General features: G+C 39.6%; 1 protein-coding gene across 1 annotated transcript in view; it reads left to right on the forward strand.

The window, feature by feature from the left end:
- ofcc1 (orofacial cleft 1 candidate 1) overlaps positions 1-16,698 on the forward strand; it is a gene marked incomplete at both ends in the record, with an annotated part of 92,931 nt that overhangs the window by 13,330 nt on the left and 62,903 nt on the right. The window contains 6 exons of the mRNA XM_083936403.1: positions 2,370-2,436; positions 2,819-2,998; positions 5,908-6,012; positions 6,649-6,732; positions 9,054-9,278; positions 9,632-9,729. Of these exons, the coding sequence (XP_083792529.1) occupies positions 2,370-2,436; positions 2,819-2,998; positions 5,908-6,012; positions 6,649-6,732; positions 9,054-9,278; positions 9,632-9,729 (759 nt within the window). The remainder of the gene's footprint in view (positions 1-2,369; positions 2,437-2,818; positions 2,999-5,907; positions 6,013-6,648; positions 6,733-9,053; positions 9,279-9,631; positions 9,730-16,698) is intronic.

A 16,698-nucleotide genomic window follows, 5' to 3' on the forward strand; every position in this document is an offset into this window, starting at 1 on the left:
TTTTCTCCTCAGGATTGAAATGTTGTTTATCGTTTCAGAAATGCAACATCTGCATGTTCCATCCAGTTATGGCACATTAAACAACAGTCCTTGTTTTACAAGGAGCATGCTGTCAATGTCAGTGGGGTCTAGGGAATGAGATGAGAACCAGGCATTTTTCTTAGCTCTCTAGACAGAGAGTGCTCACATGGAGCTGTGTGGATTAGATTTCTAGTGACAATGACCCAGAGCTTTAGGCCTGGGGTGTATGTACTGTATTCCTTCTGTGTTCTTTCCCTTGTGTGTTTACAGTTTTTTTCCCCATTGTAACTGAACTTAAGGCAAGAATACATTCATAGTAATCAGAGGATGTATTGACATTTGCAGGACATGGAGCTAATTTACTTTGCATAGTAAGAAACATGGGCACTGTTAGAACCGAGACCAAAACAAAACTGTGCCCGGAGGAGATCTTGTATGATCTGATATGAAAATTACATAAAAGAAAAAAACACAAGGACTTTATAAAACTTACTCAAGTAATATTCTTACAATTCTAGCTATACATTAAGACGGGTATGATACTATAGATTAGTCTGTGCAGTAGTAAGGGTGATAAACAAAATGCATTTGTATAGCCTGAGATAAAACTTAATGTGATTTCTCCTTTGATCTCTCCAAAGTGCCTTTAGCCTTAAGGGTGAAAGCAATAATTTGAAAATAAAGAGTGTAATATTCCTTCATTGTTCCAATTTGATGATTAATTACACTGGCAAAATAATATGTAAACTCAAACAATATCTTATACAGGATAGGTTGTTAATGACAATGTGACTGTATCAAGTAAAAATTTAATTTACTGTAGAGGAACATTATTTTAAATGTATTCGATATGGTTTCTCAGAATTGTCTCTGTCCAATTACAATCAAATTGTATTACTATATAATGAATGCAGTTGTTATGTAGCTTATTTAAAATGACTGCTTTCATTTTTTTTATTAGTAAAATTACCTGATTCATTTTCACATAATGGTTTTATGGAGTTTCTGAATTTACATATGGACATAAACAATATGTGTCTTGCAGAAAGGTATGTCTGGTGCAAGGAAAAATAAGAAAATGAAAGAAAACACAGGGAGACCATCACCACTGTTGCCGACTTTGCCATTCTCATACTCTCCAGTATGTGATACTCAAAAAAACTGATTGGTACCCAGTCGAAATGAAAATGGTTTTTAAATAAGTTACAATTAGATAAGCATTAATCTCAGTGGTATAAATGAATGTCTTGCTGTAGGGCTTGTTGAATGTAAAAACAGATTTACAAAAACTCCTCTTACCAGATTGGTCTGGAAGTAGTCCTTCTCTATTTTAATTGCTCTGTCATTTAGAGTTGAAATGAGCCCCCCCCCCCCCCCCCCCCCCCCATTATGCCCCTTGATTTTGCCTTTGAAATTAAATATTGTATACAAATACATGCTGTTCATGGGCATGAGCACAGTTCATCATTGAAATCTGCATAAAACGATGCTTTAAAAAGCTCCATACGCTTTGAGCAACGGAGCTCTTTTATATTGTGCATTCTTATGTAAACATATCCATAACGAAAACAACTACTTATGCCTTTTACCTCAGCTTTCTTATTGTTCTGCTCGTCCGCAGAAATGAGAGAAATGTGGGGCTGCAGAGCTTGTTCCACTCTTGATTTCAAAGAAACCCATACTTGCTTTAATACATTTCTTCTTTTTCTTTCCATTCCATGCCAAGAAGATGCCATGCCATGTAGACCACCTACAAGTCTCAGCACACTTAGCATGTGTGTATAAATAGATAGATAGATAGATAGATAGATAGATGGATCAACTTTGTGTCACATTTGCTTTTATCATGCTTCACACAGGAATTATATATTAAAGTGATTATACACAAAACTCTCCACATTTTACAAGATGCAATGGGCCTGACACAGTGTTAAGATTCTTTTTTCTCTCTCCTTTGAGATTTTTTTAGTTCATGTGAATCCATCTAATGAGAAGTTTGTCTGGATTTCCATACTCATTTGCACACCAAGACTATGTACTCTCATGCGTCCTGTGTAAAAAATACATCATTTTCCAGGAGAGAGTGTTGTGTCCTATTCATTTTAGAAACAAGGAGGAAGTATTTTAATGTGACCTTCATTACACATTCATGTCAACTTTTCTTATCTATTTATGATTAAATTCTTTTCCACTCCTGTTGTTCAATTAGTGCTTGACCCCTTTAGCGGCGATGTAAATTAAATGACATTTTAGTGTCGTCCCATATTTAAAATACTGCGTTAGTTGCGGATCATAAATGATGATCTTCATTCTGCAGCTAATTTATTCATTTAACAATTTCCCTCCAGAAGTTACAGCAGAAGGCTCTGCAGCAACCTAAGCAGAAGAAATCCAAGTCGGCTGAATTTCTGATGGGTGAGTCCTGCTTGATGAGTTATTGCTCATAATTTGTGTAAGGATTAATTAACTAATTACAGACAAATGGCTTTGGGCTAAATTTTGCTCTTGCTTGTCAGGGCGCAATTTGTAATTATTTTAATCATTTCTTCTTCTCTTTTTTTTCTCCTCCTTTGCAATATTCTGATTTAATTTTAACCTAATTGTGTTTTAGTGTCATTCGAGGAGGATGCGCTTGAACATTTTGGTGCAGAGAAGTCACCAATGGAAACATTTTGTTGCCATTAAATGTGCTTTGTTTTTTTTTTGTTTTTTTACGAGTCACTTTGACCTAACTGCTTGTATAGCCCATTCATGTCAATGTTTGTATTTTCATTTATGTTTCTACTTATTTTGTCAGGGAGAGAGGAGAGAGCCGCCGTGGTGGGCATAGAAAACCCAGCCTTCGATGGAGGAGGAAGCACCGAGCTTTCTGTTCCTCCGGTTTGGCTGGGGAGAGAAATTCGAGGTGACAGGCCAGATAGCACCCTTCCAGCTCACCCAAAAAAAATGGAGCTGCAAGCCCCTGCCAAAGAAAGAGGTGAAGCTTCATTTTTCATTAGCCTCAAATTTGTTGACAGTAGAAATGTTCCTGATCTAACCTTTCTCTCACTTCCTCTTTCTTTCTCTCTCTCTCTCTCTCTCTCTCTCCATTCGAGGGGCCCATGGTCCCAGCATTCCAAAGCAAGCATGTCCTAACAAGCAACCCTCATATAACTTCTTCCTCAGCTGGAGAACACTACAGTAGTGGGTGTTCTATCTCTATCTAGAAGTACCCTCGACACAATCAGCCTTGACTCCCACTCTCGGCTACATGCCTTGTGGTGGGCTGGAGTCATAGGAGAGTGCATTTACATACGCTACTACGCTACCAAGCCGATCCGCTGTCTGTGTGGTGTACTCACAACGCCCCCGAAACACGGCTTAAGGCCAATCAGGCATACGAATATGCCCCCTTATAATTCAGTATGTCAGGGAGAACTCTTGAGGAATGGGATGGTAAATTAGGATGTGTTCAAGGTTGTGAGCATGCCAGTTTTCTCAGGGATGAGTCACATGTAGGATTCTTGATTTAATGTGGTTTATTTTCTTTCTGCTGTGCATGGCAAGTAATTATTAGCAATTATTGTCATGATGTTATGCACAAGAGGTATGATTACACTTTACCATGGTGCATGGAACTTGCCAGCATATGAACAAAAATTATTTTCTATCCGGTCAAGGATGTCAGACCATTTGCATATATGATAAAGTATATTTTCTTCATCTAAACCAGTAATTATTAAAGAGTTTTTCACTGGCTGGAGATAATGGCTTAGCAAAGCAATCAACCATTGCAGACATTGTCATCTTTGTTTTTGTTTTGTTTTGTTCTTCTCAATAAAATCATGGATGCTGTCGAGTGTAGGTAAGGTCAAATAGTCAGATACGATTGACAGTGAAAGTCTGCTTGTTCTGGCTTTCTCTTTTCCTCTCTCTTTCCAAGACTGACAGCATGAGGATCCCCCCAATACAGGGAGCCATGATGTCCTATTGTTTTATACACAGTGATCCCTCAATACATTCTGTTCCACAATAAAGTCAAATTGAAGGAACACTGTTCATAAAATTAAGAAAACGCGACTAACTCATTTTCAAAATGTTTGTTTTAGTGCAAACACAAGATCCACTGTCTCAAAGTGTTTTAATATAGACACCCTTTTAAACATATAGTGACATGTTGATGATTAGAGATTAGTTAAATTAAGCAGATTTTCCTCTCTTCTTTTTTTCTATTAATTGGAAATGCAAATTAGGCCACTTGCCAAACCCTTAAAGCATTCAAAATGAACTTAACCATGTGGTAGTGTATTGATATTAGAACTCAGGAAAATGTGATGCATTTCATATCTACAGTCACTTTATGATTATTTTTTGTTGCTTTTTTGCTTAATGCTACGTACACCATCTTATTACATAAATGTTTCAAAGTGCATTACATGTGTCACATGCTGGATATAGGATTTACATAAACAAGTACAAAATAAGCAACACTTTTTCATGAGGGAGTGTGAATATGCATATTGGAAGATCACAAAGGCAGATTGTTCCATGTTTGTGACACTTTACCAAAATCGTTCATTATCTCTCATTCCCTGTTAGCAGTAACTCTGGCTGGCAAGAAGTGCTAGTTATTGATAATGTGTATATGAGAAGAGAGATTTGAAATTCTCATTAGAGAGATGAACTCGAGGACAGCCAGCCTATTTGAGTAAATCACAGATATGATTCAAAAACGCGATCCACGAAGCTACCACCATTATGCAAATTTGTGTTTGAAAAAAGGGTTTCATAACCTCGGAGCTATTTATGGAGAAATTGTTCAAACTCTTTGTTAACGATGTAGAGGGATTTAACATGTGAATTTCACAGTCAATTTATGGAGCTGTTGAGGAGTCATACAGCTGCTCCTGGTTTAATAAGTTTCTCAGTCCTTACTTCCTTACTTCAAGCAAGGACAGTATGTGTAAACACCTCATGCAAGATTTTTTACACTCTTTGAGCACGGAAGAATCCCTGTGAGCTTTTTTGGGTAGTGGCCTAGTGGGCCAGTGGTGCTCCTATGCAAACATACTTACTCACATTTTTATGCGTCCAAACGCAGATACCCACAGACTTCTATAAAGGCGATCCTTGTGTGGAATATATGACATGATTTAATGCACTCTGCATTTTTTTGCCCCATAACCTGAGAAATACAAGTAAAGCAATTTAGATTGGAGTGAAATATTCAGGGCCTGTAATGAGAATGATTTGGGGTTAAGAAAGCTGGTCGGTGGGGTGTACCCTTAATAGAAAGAGCCCCGGAGCCATTGGATATCCATAAACTCTGTGGAGCAGACTTGATACCCATAGGTCAGTGATTGCTAATAAGAAGTCAATGAGACATGGGCTTAGGTTATTTTCCTTTGGATCTCTTCCTCCAAACTTGCCCGGTCCTCTAGGCCGCTGACCTAGGAGTATTTAGAAGGTATTGTCTTTGAAATTCCAGGTACTTTTGAGCTTGTAGACTTTCTCATTAGTTCCTTTTGAACACGGAAAACATATGGCAGTTGTATTTAAGAGATTGCCTGCCGTGACCTTTTGCGGCATGCTAATTAGGCCCCAGAGCACCGCAGGCCGTGGAGAGGTGCACTGAGAAACCCAGCCATCTCTTTCCCAGTTCTCTCTTTCTGCCTCCATACTCCTGTCTCATCTTGGCTCTGCCTTATCTGGTAGCAGCCGCTGCAACCTGCCCTTGGACAGTGTGGGTTTCAAAATTAACATTTCGCTTCATGTGCTTCTAATAACCACTAACCTGAACCTGTACAACTCCCCTCTTTCCTTTTCCTGCCACCCCCTCCCTTGCCAACTCCCAACCCTTTCTCCCATTCCCCACTCCCATTCTCTCGCCTCTCGCACTTTCCACAGGAAATAAACGCTTACAAAATTACTTTGACCCGTCGTCAGCAGAGCAGACAGACCCAAGGCATCGCAGGATGGCTGGGGTCAGCGCTGAAGATGAGCTAGAATTAAGTATGCTATTCTCTGTCATAATAGTTCTCCTCGGTTCATTAAAGTGAGGTGAGAGATCACTGGTAGCAGGCCTCCATTTTTGACGGCAGGACAGCCTATGTAAATACACCAATTGATGGCATCACGAGATTGGCTCCCAAACTCGCTGTCATTGACGAAGGTCATGTATCATTGGTCAGTTTTCATTCCACCGTGGCTTTTCTTTCCTCCGTCAAATGACACACGCAGAGATACATCAATAGTTTGCAGCCCCCTCCTAAAGTAGGCCTATTAAAAGTGAGCTCTTGGGAGCCGAGTAATATGCATGTTATAATGAAACATGGCTATTAATGGAGAAGCCATTTCACCTGTATCTTTTGGATATCACTGCCGTGTAATATCAAAGGATTCGCCAAACCAAATCTCATCACATGATGACAGGCTGGCTAACAGGCATGTTAATGCTCTTTTTTCATTACCCCTCTGCATACACTTGATTTTCACCCCTCTCCAGCCACAGCTAATATCTTTGGTTTGCATGTTAAGATGTGGTTTAGATTGACTGATAAGTAGAAATTAATTTTGAAGCACACATATGCATGTATTTTACAAGCACCGTTGAGGGTGTACTCATTTTATAATTGTTTTGACTTGTAGCAATAATGAATGCTGATGAAAACAGACTGTATCAAAGAATGGCTGCATTGCTGGATGAGGACGATACCTTCATGAATATACCTGGTATGTATTCCTGTATTACGCAGCAGATTGGTTAGCCCTAATCTAAAGAGCAACGATACAATTTTTTTCCAACTTTGATTTAGAACAATTACTTTACTATCATATTGTATTACTTTAATTTAGAACAATTGCTTTACATTAAATTAATATATCTTAAAATATATATATTTTTGATTTTGGGACATAAAATGTTCTTTTAATCCCTTGTGATCACTATTTAATTGGCATATTATTACTATATCTCGATTATAAACGTCATGTTTTAACATCATGAACCCAAAGGAATCAAAGCTATCTTTTACAACACTGTTAACAATGGTGCCATTGAGTGGTTCAGTCTGAAGGTACAGTATCTTTAAGAAAAGCTTGAGAGGGTAGAATTATCAACAACCCAGACAAAAATAAGACACAATATTTTCCACTAACACTGAAAACAGCACTGACATAGAACAAAGAATAAGACTAGAACAGACTTCACTTGTAGTCAGTGATTTCCAAGCACAGCCATTGTCTCACAGTAGGCGTGCCTTTTCTCATTAGCTCAGTTTCATTTAAATATGTAGCCAACCAGGCAACATTGAGGTGGTTTAAGCTTAGCATTGTTCTGGATGAAGACAGTCGCACCAGATCCTGTTGACATGACGCACATCTTCCTTGTAATTCCAGCGCACAAGTGATGGGTTTAGGCCCGCTTCAACGCGGTAGAATTCAGCCAGCTTGTATTATTTGCCATTGTCTTGGATTTAGCTGTACCACTGAGATTAGCAGCCCTGTCCATTGTCTTGGAATGTTCATGAAATCCCACAGAAAAAGTAAAGAGGATCTTGGATTAACAGTTCCTCCATGCAATAGGCTGAGAGACTGGGAAGGGAAGAGAGAAAGAGAAAGAGAGAGAGAGCTCTTACTTCTGTACTGTCGGAGTCCAACTGCGGTGACTGCCAGTAAGCACTTCACCAAGCTACAATAGACCTCAAGACAATCACCTTATGCTGTTGTATGGATGCCTCCCACCGGTGTAGGCTGCAAGTCTTCTTTGCTGCTGCAGAACCAGCTCAGTGTATGTCAGTACTGATCCTGACATTTTGTGACTGCTTCTCAGGCTTTTTGTCTTAGCTTTTACAGCCTGCCACAAAGCAACATGCACATTTCACAAGAAAGAGCATGAATACGGCAAAGTATTTATGAAATGGACAGTGGCCAGTGCTGTAGACATTTTCTCAGAAAACAAATTCCTGGAGAAATCTGCCTGTCTAAGATCTTCAGTTCTTCCTTTTTATCTCGATAAATTCTATTGCTTTGGCTTGGAGACGAAAGAACAAGGCGTTAGGCATTGATATCAGCTTCAGTGTGAAAAGCATTAGGCAGTGATAACAGCTTTGGCTGTTGCACACATTGGACTGCACACGTTGAATACACAGATGCTGAAAGAATACCTCTTGCTTTCTACCAACGAGGCGGCAAAACTGAAAAGATGCGCAGCAAGCAGGTTTGATGATGCTTCTCTGCTTTGTTACTACTGTAACTAAAAACTAGTTCAACTATGGTGCAGAAGAAAACTTTCTTTCAATGCATGGGCTTGTTCACAAACACTTATTTACAGCAATATGCCAAAGGTTATGATACTACAGTATACTATTGCATACTAAGTCCTATGATTCCTGCATAGAAAGACATTAGATATCTGTACTCATTTTTGCAGCATCAGTTCAACCATATGTACGCTGTTTTACATCTGCTCTTAAGTAAAAAACCTCCATTTGTTTATTTCATTTCCAGCCATGCATTTTGTATAATTTTCACATGATTCCAGGTGATTATTATCATTATGAGATATTTCCATTTAAAGACCACAGAATTTGCTTAATCAAACATGTGCAAGCAAATGTATGACTGTAGCAAAAATAGCAAAGCAGGCTAATATGGTCCTTGTTTAATGCCCATGTTGACACAGAGTGTGTCAAGATCAAGATTGGGTTGGGTGTATGTGAATATGATACTAAATGACATGAATGTTGCTATTACAGTATGCACATTGGCCACTGTTTTGTCCACATCACCATATAAATGATAGAATACATTTTTTACGATAAACATTTTAGCAATATATATGATCATATCACCTAGCCCTATTTACATTGTATTCTTGTGAGCTACTGCTTCAGACAACATCTTTGGCTACCTACATAAAGTATATACATACTCCTCTGTGTGTGTCTGTTTCTGGATTTGGTAAATATGCACATCCATCAGTATGTGTATGCGTGTGTGTGTTTGTATGTGTGTCTGGGTGTGTGCATGCCCACTGATGCGTATCTCTCCAGGTACGCTGCTAGCCTCCAGGGATGAGGAGGTGTTGGAGGTGAAGGCGGGTGATCCTGTGCTTCAGCGGCGATTGCTGCTCCACGGTGGTGGTGATGCCTCAGGCTCCAGGCCCTCCCAGGCCCATACCATTGCCAAAACCCAGGCTGGGGCTAGTGCTGGGCTGGGAGGAGAGGCTGGACTTGAAGCAGGAAGGATGCTAATGGGCAGAGAGAGCACTGTAAAAAGTAATGCTATGCTTTTACTTATTTTGTGCATGTGATTTCTTATTCAGAGGCAATAAGTTAGTATTGTATAGTATTACACTGATAAGTATAGTATGATGGTCCAACATGTATTTTCTTTACACATTCATAAAGTCAATCATCAAAGCTAACAAGGAATTATTCAAGGAAGTTGTTTAAATCTTTGTTGAATTCTTTGTCTCTGGACAATATTTTTTCCAACAGCTTTTATTGGTGGAGTGACAAGATAGGACGCATGCCATACTATTCAAAGAATTATGCATAATGCTGGAGTAACATTTTATTTTTTGACGAACAGTATTAGGTTTGTGATGCCATCGTATTATTTCTTGCAGTGAGGACAGCTGACGAGGTGATCCCCCACTACGCTCAGCAGCTGAGGGAGTGTGTGCGGCCTGACATGATCACGCTTGGCAGCCTTTCACTGCAGCAGGTCAGGGCTACAAAGAGGAATATCTGTGTCATCATCCCATATTCACCAGCACATCAGCCATGTCCATTATGCTATGTATCAGTGGCTAATGGACATAGTGTGTGCATGTGTACACGTATCTGTTTTGTCCTTATGTGTAGTATACGTGTGTGTGTGTATCATATACTCGGTTAACTAATTTTCCTCCTCTTTCCTTCCATATTTCCTATGCTTTTTGTCCCCAATCTTTTTCCCCCCACTGCTACCTTTACAAAAAAGTTCTGCATTTCATTTGCAGTGCAGATGGTCTGAATCTCAGCTGAATGCACTCATGTGAAATTGCTTTTTGTAGAACATGCATTCAAGGTTAGATAACTCATTCATCCTTGGCTTGGAATGAGTGCATGGATTTCAACTGTATAATCTATGCTACATATGATCTCCTCACACAATTAATTTATTTGTGGAAACAGTTTGTTCTCGTCTTTGAACTTTGATGTACATTATTATGCATATTTGTTTCTGACGGAAGCCGAATTTTTCTTGGTTCTTTACCCTTTTCAGGAAAAATAGAGCGTGACTACTTTTATTTTCCAACTGGGGAGTATAGGGATATTGTGAACTATCGTTAAGATCTGAAGCTCCTTTCAAAACAAGTGTTTGTATTCCATCAGTGAGAAAAGAAATGGGAGAGGATATAAGAACATGGGGTTTCCATTGTGTTGGCAAATCTAGATCGCAAAGAAACCCAAACATTACCGCATATGTATAGAGAAACTTCTATCCACTGTATTTTTAGTTATAATCTCACTTGAAAAGAGAGTAGGAGTACCAAATTATATGAATAGAAAGTAATTGGGAAAAATGGTTCAACAATGTCTCACTATCGTTTGGAAGCCACAGCAACAGTTGACTCATCCTCCCTTACTGGATAATCAGTGGCATCTAATGTGTACTGTATCAGTATTGGGATCAGTGTTATCTTATTCTGCCATAATATGTATGCGAGTTCCTACTGTTTCCACACCCACCTCCCATTGAAAGCACATTATCCACCAGAGATTTCACATCTATTTTAAAAATAATAGTGTTTTTCTTCTTTCTCTATTCTACCATACAAAGCCTCTACAGGGTGAGACGCTGTCACTTAGCAGTGTCAATGCGTCTGAATGGGGAGTGTGAATGTGCTGACTGAATGTAAAACCGGCAGAAATACTCATCAAACGCTACATGTCTTTAGGGCCTGGCTCAGTATCGATTGCCTGCAGATTGCATTACAGTTGCTCCTTGTGCTTAATTCTGCCATTATGGTGCACTGCACTGTTTCATAAAGCTGCATCCAAAGAAAGTATGCGTGTGTGTTTACACGTACTTTCAGCAAGCGGCTCAGAAGGGACCATTGAAGAGGAGTGAGTGGGCAACGAGAAAGAAGAGACTAATGGCCTTCTTCACTGGGAATGTTAAGGTAAATGCCCATGCACGGTATATATGTTGCATGAAGGATGCATCATTTTTTTTTCCAGTTATAGGTATAACAGCCCACAGGACATTCATTTGGGGACTGTATGCTATTTATAGATCATTTTACAAGCTCAATATATTCCTCCAACCATACTTTGTCTTATTACATTTGTCCATAACATAGGATAGATAATGCTTGAATGCTCATCTTTCACAAATATTCCATTAAAGCCAGTCACAGAAATGAATATCTTACACCATACATTAGAGTGATTTGGTTGCACAAAACTGCCAGTAAGCTGATAACGTTAATGACAGTTAACGCATTAACATTGTTTGTTAACATATCCACTTTAATATTTCAAAGGAGCCTCATTCACAAAGAGACTGTGATGAGGCAGTGAGAGAAGCACCACAACCCAGGCTGAACACACTGCTTCAGTGGTAAGTCCGGCCCATTTCTTATTTCTCTTCATATGTACAATTGATGTCACATGATTGTAATCATTAATTGTGTGAAAAGCATTTGTATTCCCACCGGCATTCAATAAGGAATGTAATTCATACGTCCTCTGCATGGCTTCTCCTGTCGACGGGCATTGCATTTTGGGTAGTATGGCTCGAAGGCACAGAAATCTGTCCATGTCATTGGGCTTGGAGGCGCATCAATTCTTGGTCCATCCACTTTAGTCAGAGATCACACATCAAATCTTGCAGCGAAAGCCCTGCGGGAAATCAGCTTAGCATGTTTAAGTTTTTAGTAATTATGGACTACCATGCTGCCTGAACTGATAAAATCAAGAAACTACTGTACATATCAGTATCTTCTCTCGTGTTTGGTTGTTGTATGGGTGGGTGGTAGTCGGACACCAGCCCTGTCAGATGAATATGGTTCAGAGTTTAGCGAAGATGACCTCCTCTCGACAGCCTTGAACCCTGTAAATTCCTTCTGATATCAATGGTGGGTGGCTATTAGACATGGGAGACTTTCTATGCATCACCTAGGGCTACATCTGCCTGAAATTTAATGAGAAATGATTTCACTTTTTCTATCCCTACGCCTATGAAAGGAAAAAAAAAAGAGGAGAGCTGACTTGTGGTTTTTGTAGCAAATGTGTAATTCATTTGTTTCCACTGTTTCTGATTTAATGGAGGTCGAGTAATTGCATTAGGAGACACATTGCGCCTTGTTGTGAACTGATGAAAGCACATGTAATACTTTTGATAGGCGAACAGTGAGGAGGGATAGAGGGAAAGAAAGAAAAGAAAGACCCAGTGCCTGCCTTTGATGCAGAGCATTTCTTTGCTGAATTATCCTTCCTTTTACAAGCATCTTATCCCCAGTCACAAGCAGGCCAAGGCCCCTGTGATATTGCTTTATTTTGAGGAATTAAGAGAGGTGGCGAGGAGACAGAGTGAAGCAACCGCTTATTACATTACCACTGATAAGATTGAAAGGCTGAGAGAGAGAGAGAGAGAGAGAGAGAGAGAGAGAGAGAGAGAGAGAGAGAGAGAGACTCAGTGGAAAGTGTTTTGTGTTTTGTTGTTATTAGATTGAGCTGCTGTTGGCTACAGAGTGCAACAACAGAGAGTCCAAAATGCAGGTGGCTGTTAACACAGTTACAGGTGTGTGTGTGTGTGTGTGTGTGTGTGTGTGTGTGTGTGTGTGTGTGTGTGTGTGTGTGTGTGTGTGTGTGTGTGTGTGTGCAGCAGCAGAACCATTGAAAACCCGTCACTCAGAGTGCTGGGGGAAGGCCAAGAGGAAGCAACGGCCAAATACTGCCATATGACAGAACTTCCTGAATCCTCCTCTTCAGCATCACAGTTCCTGTGGCAGGTAAGGTCTGTTAGCTTCTTTGACTGTGAACTGAGAAACACACAGAAAAAGAAAGCACATAAACAGGAAGTGACATACTTCTTAATCTCAAAATGTTTACAAATGCTTTTTAAAAAAAAAAAAGCAGGGTTGTTTGTTCAAAAACAGTCCAATGATGTAATTATGTGAAATCCTGCGACGTATGGGAACCGATAGAGAATGGGAAAATGATCTCCCATATTTTCGAGTTTTTAAAATTCCTTCACTCCTTTCATTAAACAAAGGCACATTCACACGCAGGCACCGTTCAACACTGAGCAAAAGGCATCCCTATACAGTATGCAAACTATTCAACCAGATTCTTTTTATACAGTATATCAAGATTTCTTTTTTGCTGCTTTGTGTGGATGGTGTCTGTGGTTTTAGGACTCTTAAGTAGGAGGAAAAAGGAGTCTTTGGAGATGAAAATGTGGGGAACAGAGGGAGAGCAGAGAACAGAGAACCAATTGGGAAAGAGAGAAGGAAGCTGCAGCTTTTGCGTTAGCATCACCAGCTGTGGGAGGAGTGTGCTGTTGTGTTGCATCTGGGGATGAGGCTGCCATGCCACCGTGCTGGCTTAAAGATGTAATGAATCTTCAGTCGGGGGCTTTCCTTCCAGGGTGACAACTGGCTTTGAGGAAGGTTGTAAATGCAGGGGAGATTGTGGTATAATTCCTCAGACTGGCGTTTGTGCCCCCCAGTCACCATTCGATTATCTCCCAAATTGCTGTGTTTCACTGAGATAAAGATTTTTTATGGCTTGCTGACTTGAAACAACCGGCACAGGCAGAATAGGGGGCAAAAGAGGGAGAGGGAAAGGGAGAAAGAGAGAGAGAGAAAGCAATGGCCAAACCTGCCACGCATAGTAATTTCCTTTGGTAAATGACAAAATCTTTGTTTATATGACATTTCCCTAAAATTACTGCAGCGAGATGAATCTGAAAAATAAAATGTCGCATTTGGCATGCAAAACTATGAAAATATATTTCTGTGCAAAATTCATGGAGGCATTTAATTTAGAACGTGTTTAATAACTAAGGCAGCCTGCATCAGTAATCCTGCCCGGAGGTCCCAAAAAGATTGTCATATTTATTCTCTCCTTTCTTCACCCCCCTCCTTCATTCTGAAGCCAAAAAATTTTAAGGGTAAATGTTCATTGTTAATTAAGATTTACTAATTAAAATGAAAATAATTAACGAGAAAGCTTAATCTCTGAATATTAGCCCATACTTAGAAAGAAAGGAAGTTTTTGTATGTGGCATTTCCTGTCTCTATTAAGAGTGCATTTTGTGTGATCAGTCAATGTGTGGAAAGCCCTGAAAAGATATTTCAGCAAAAGGACGGCTGCTTGCCAGCAAAACCACGGAGAATCCCTCGCTAGAGCCTTTGATCTCATCTGTAGGAGTGCTGTAATGTTATGGCACTTTAGGCACAACTCAGGCTTGGGGCAAACAAACCACCTCTGATATGGAAAATTGGCTCACTTCACCTTTGCTGTCTTGACTGTCTTTTACGACGCCTGTGCAAAGCATGTGGGCCAGATAATAACAATACCTCTTTAAAACATACATAGTGCAAATTGGACACCGGTGTGATGTGATGTGATGTTATTGTTTTTTTCTTTCGTAGCTTAATTTTTCTCCTTTCTCGTCCTCCTCCTCTTCCTTCCCAGTCAGCATGCACCCATCTCTTTCAAATGTGGGGGTTTGTAGGCCTCCATCGCTTCCTCGCAAATGTGAGATGTGTGGGCTAAACCGCTTTGCCAGCAATTATACTAATTTCACTTCTGCCTAAATTGTTTTTTTTGTTTTGGTATGCAAAGATGCTCACAGTGGGGAGATTGAGGGGCATTACTGCGGAGCTCAATGCACACCTTCCCCCCTTACAGACTGGCAGAGCAATGGGCACTGCCAGCCGCTGCTTGGTGAATGTGTGTGTGGTGTGTGTCTGTGAAAAGGAAAGGAATAGTCTCAGGTTGTTTGGTGACAACACTGTGCACAGTATACTGTAAAACTAACAGTAGATACAGTGTATGAGTGTGTGTATGAACCCCTGAGTGCTACTACATCATCGATTGGAGTTGAGGGCTTTAATTGCCAGACACTCAACATTTGCCCTAGGGAGTTGGTCAACACAGTGTAAATTTGAGTGCATAAAATAAATGGGCATTAAGAGATGCAACTTAGATAATCAAAGGAAAATAAATGTCTGCACTTAAGAAAGAAAGCGATAGGGTAGGATAGGATGAAATAGAATAGGATGGGATGGGATAGGATAGTAGAAGTAAGGAAAGGATGTGAAGGGATGGGTGAGGATAGCAATCTACTAATTTGAGTTTTATATTTTTTGTACACCAGTGGGACCTGGTAATATCAATAAAATCAAAGTGAAGGGGTCATCTAAAGGAATCTTATTCTGGCGAACATTATTGTCCATTTACAGTTTCATGGCAATTTGTCCTGAAGTTTTTCAGATACCCTGGTCTGTTGGGTAAAAAATTGATAGACAAAATATCCAAACAACGGGCCAACCAACAGTGATGTTCAAAAACGTATAAATTGTGATAAAGACCTGAAGTGGCTCTGTTTAAGCCAGATTGACTTTTCATTCAGTGCCGTTCAACAGATGTCATAGGGGACAAAAGACTAAATATGTATTTATATTGTTCTCTGATTATGTTTAATAAAGAAAACTACACTGTCTCACCGGCTTACCCTATTACTCATCCTAAGCCCTAAAAAAGAGGCACATGTCACCAAAACAAACAAGCAAATAAACAACAAGTGGGCTGATGTAGCCTGGAGGTTAATGGGATGAGCTCACTACCAGAAGGTTGCCGTTTATTAAACCTTCATCTGAATGGGCATTGTGACCAGGGGAAATAAATATCACTCTCAACTTCAATAACAAGGAATACTGATGTGCCCTTGAGAAAGGCACTTAACCCTTAAATGGTTGAATGGAGATCATCAGATGGAAAACCTGCGGTTGTATTGAGCATGTCTTACATATTTGACTACTTGACTGCAGTTGGACAAAAACATTACTCTTAAGAAAAAAAAGTGACAAATTATATCATCAAGTATTTTTCTGGTTATAAATGAATCATTTTAAGGACGTCACTGCTTCGACAAGAACCAAGTAAGTAACAGAAAAAAGTTGTCCATCTGTGGATATGCATCCCTATTTTGTATGACATGGCCTGCATGCTGGAGGTCATGATATTTATCTCACTCCTACATTAAATGATGTGCAACCTTTCTTAGTGGAGGTCTATTCTCAAAATTGAAAGTAAAGACAACACAAGACAAGAAAGAGAGGGGTTGGAAATAGTTTTTTAGTTTCTTGAATCTATAAGGACACAGAGAAGGGATAGAGAGATTGCTCATTTCATAACAGCTAAGTATGACTGATTAAAAAACAGGCCAGTTTTTTTACCATGAGGTGATAAGTATCTAGGTAAGTAAACATAATTTACATAGCACTCTAAACAGTGGTTACAAAGTGCTTAACAAACAGTGGTGCAGGAGAGGACATAGATTAGATAACATAACTGTTGACAGCATTTACAACTGCGGTTAATATGACAGACTTGACACTCAACAAATTGTTTGTTTAAGAAGCAGGATGTTAACTATTACAGTTGTGCGATTTAGTAGTTGATGGTTTCGGGA

This window comes from Echiichthys vipera (assembly GCF_963691815.1).
Source record: "Echiichthys vipera genome assembly, chromosome: 21".
Taxonomy (NCBI): Eukaryota; Metazoa; Chordata; class Actinopteri; order Perciformes; family Trachinidae; genus Echiichthys; species Echiichthys vipera.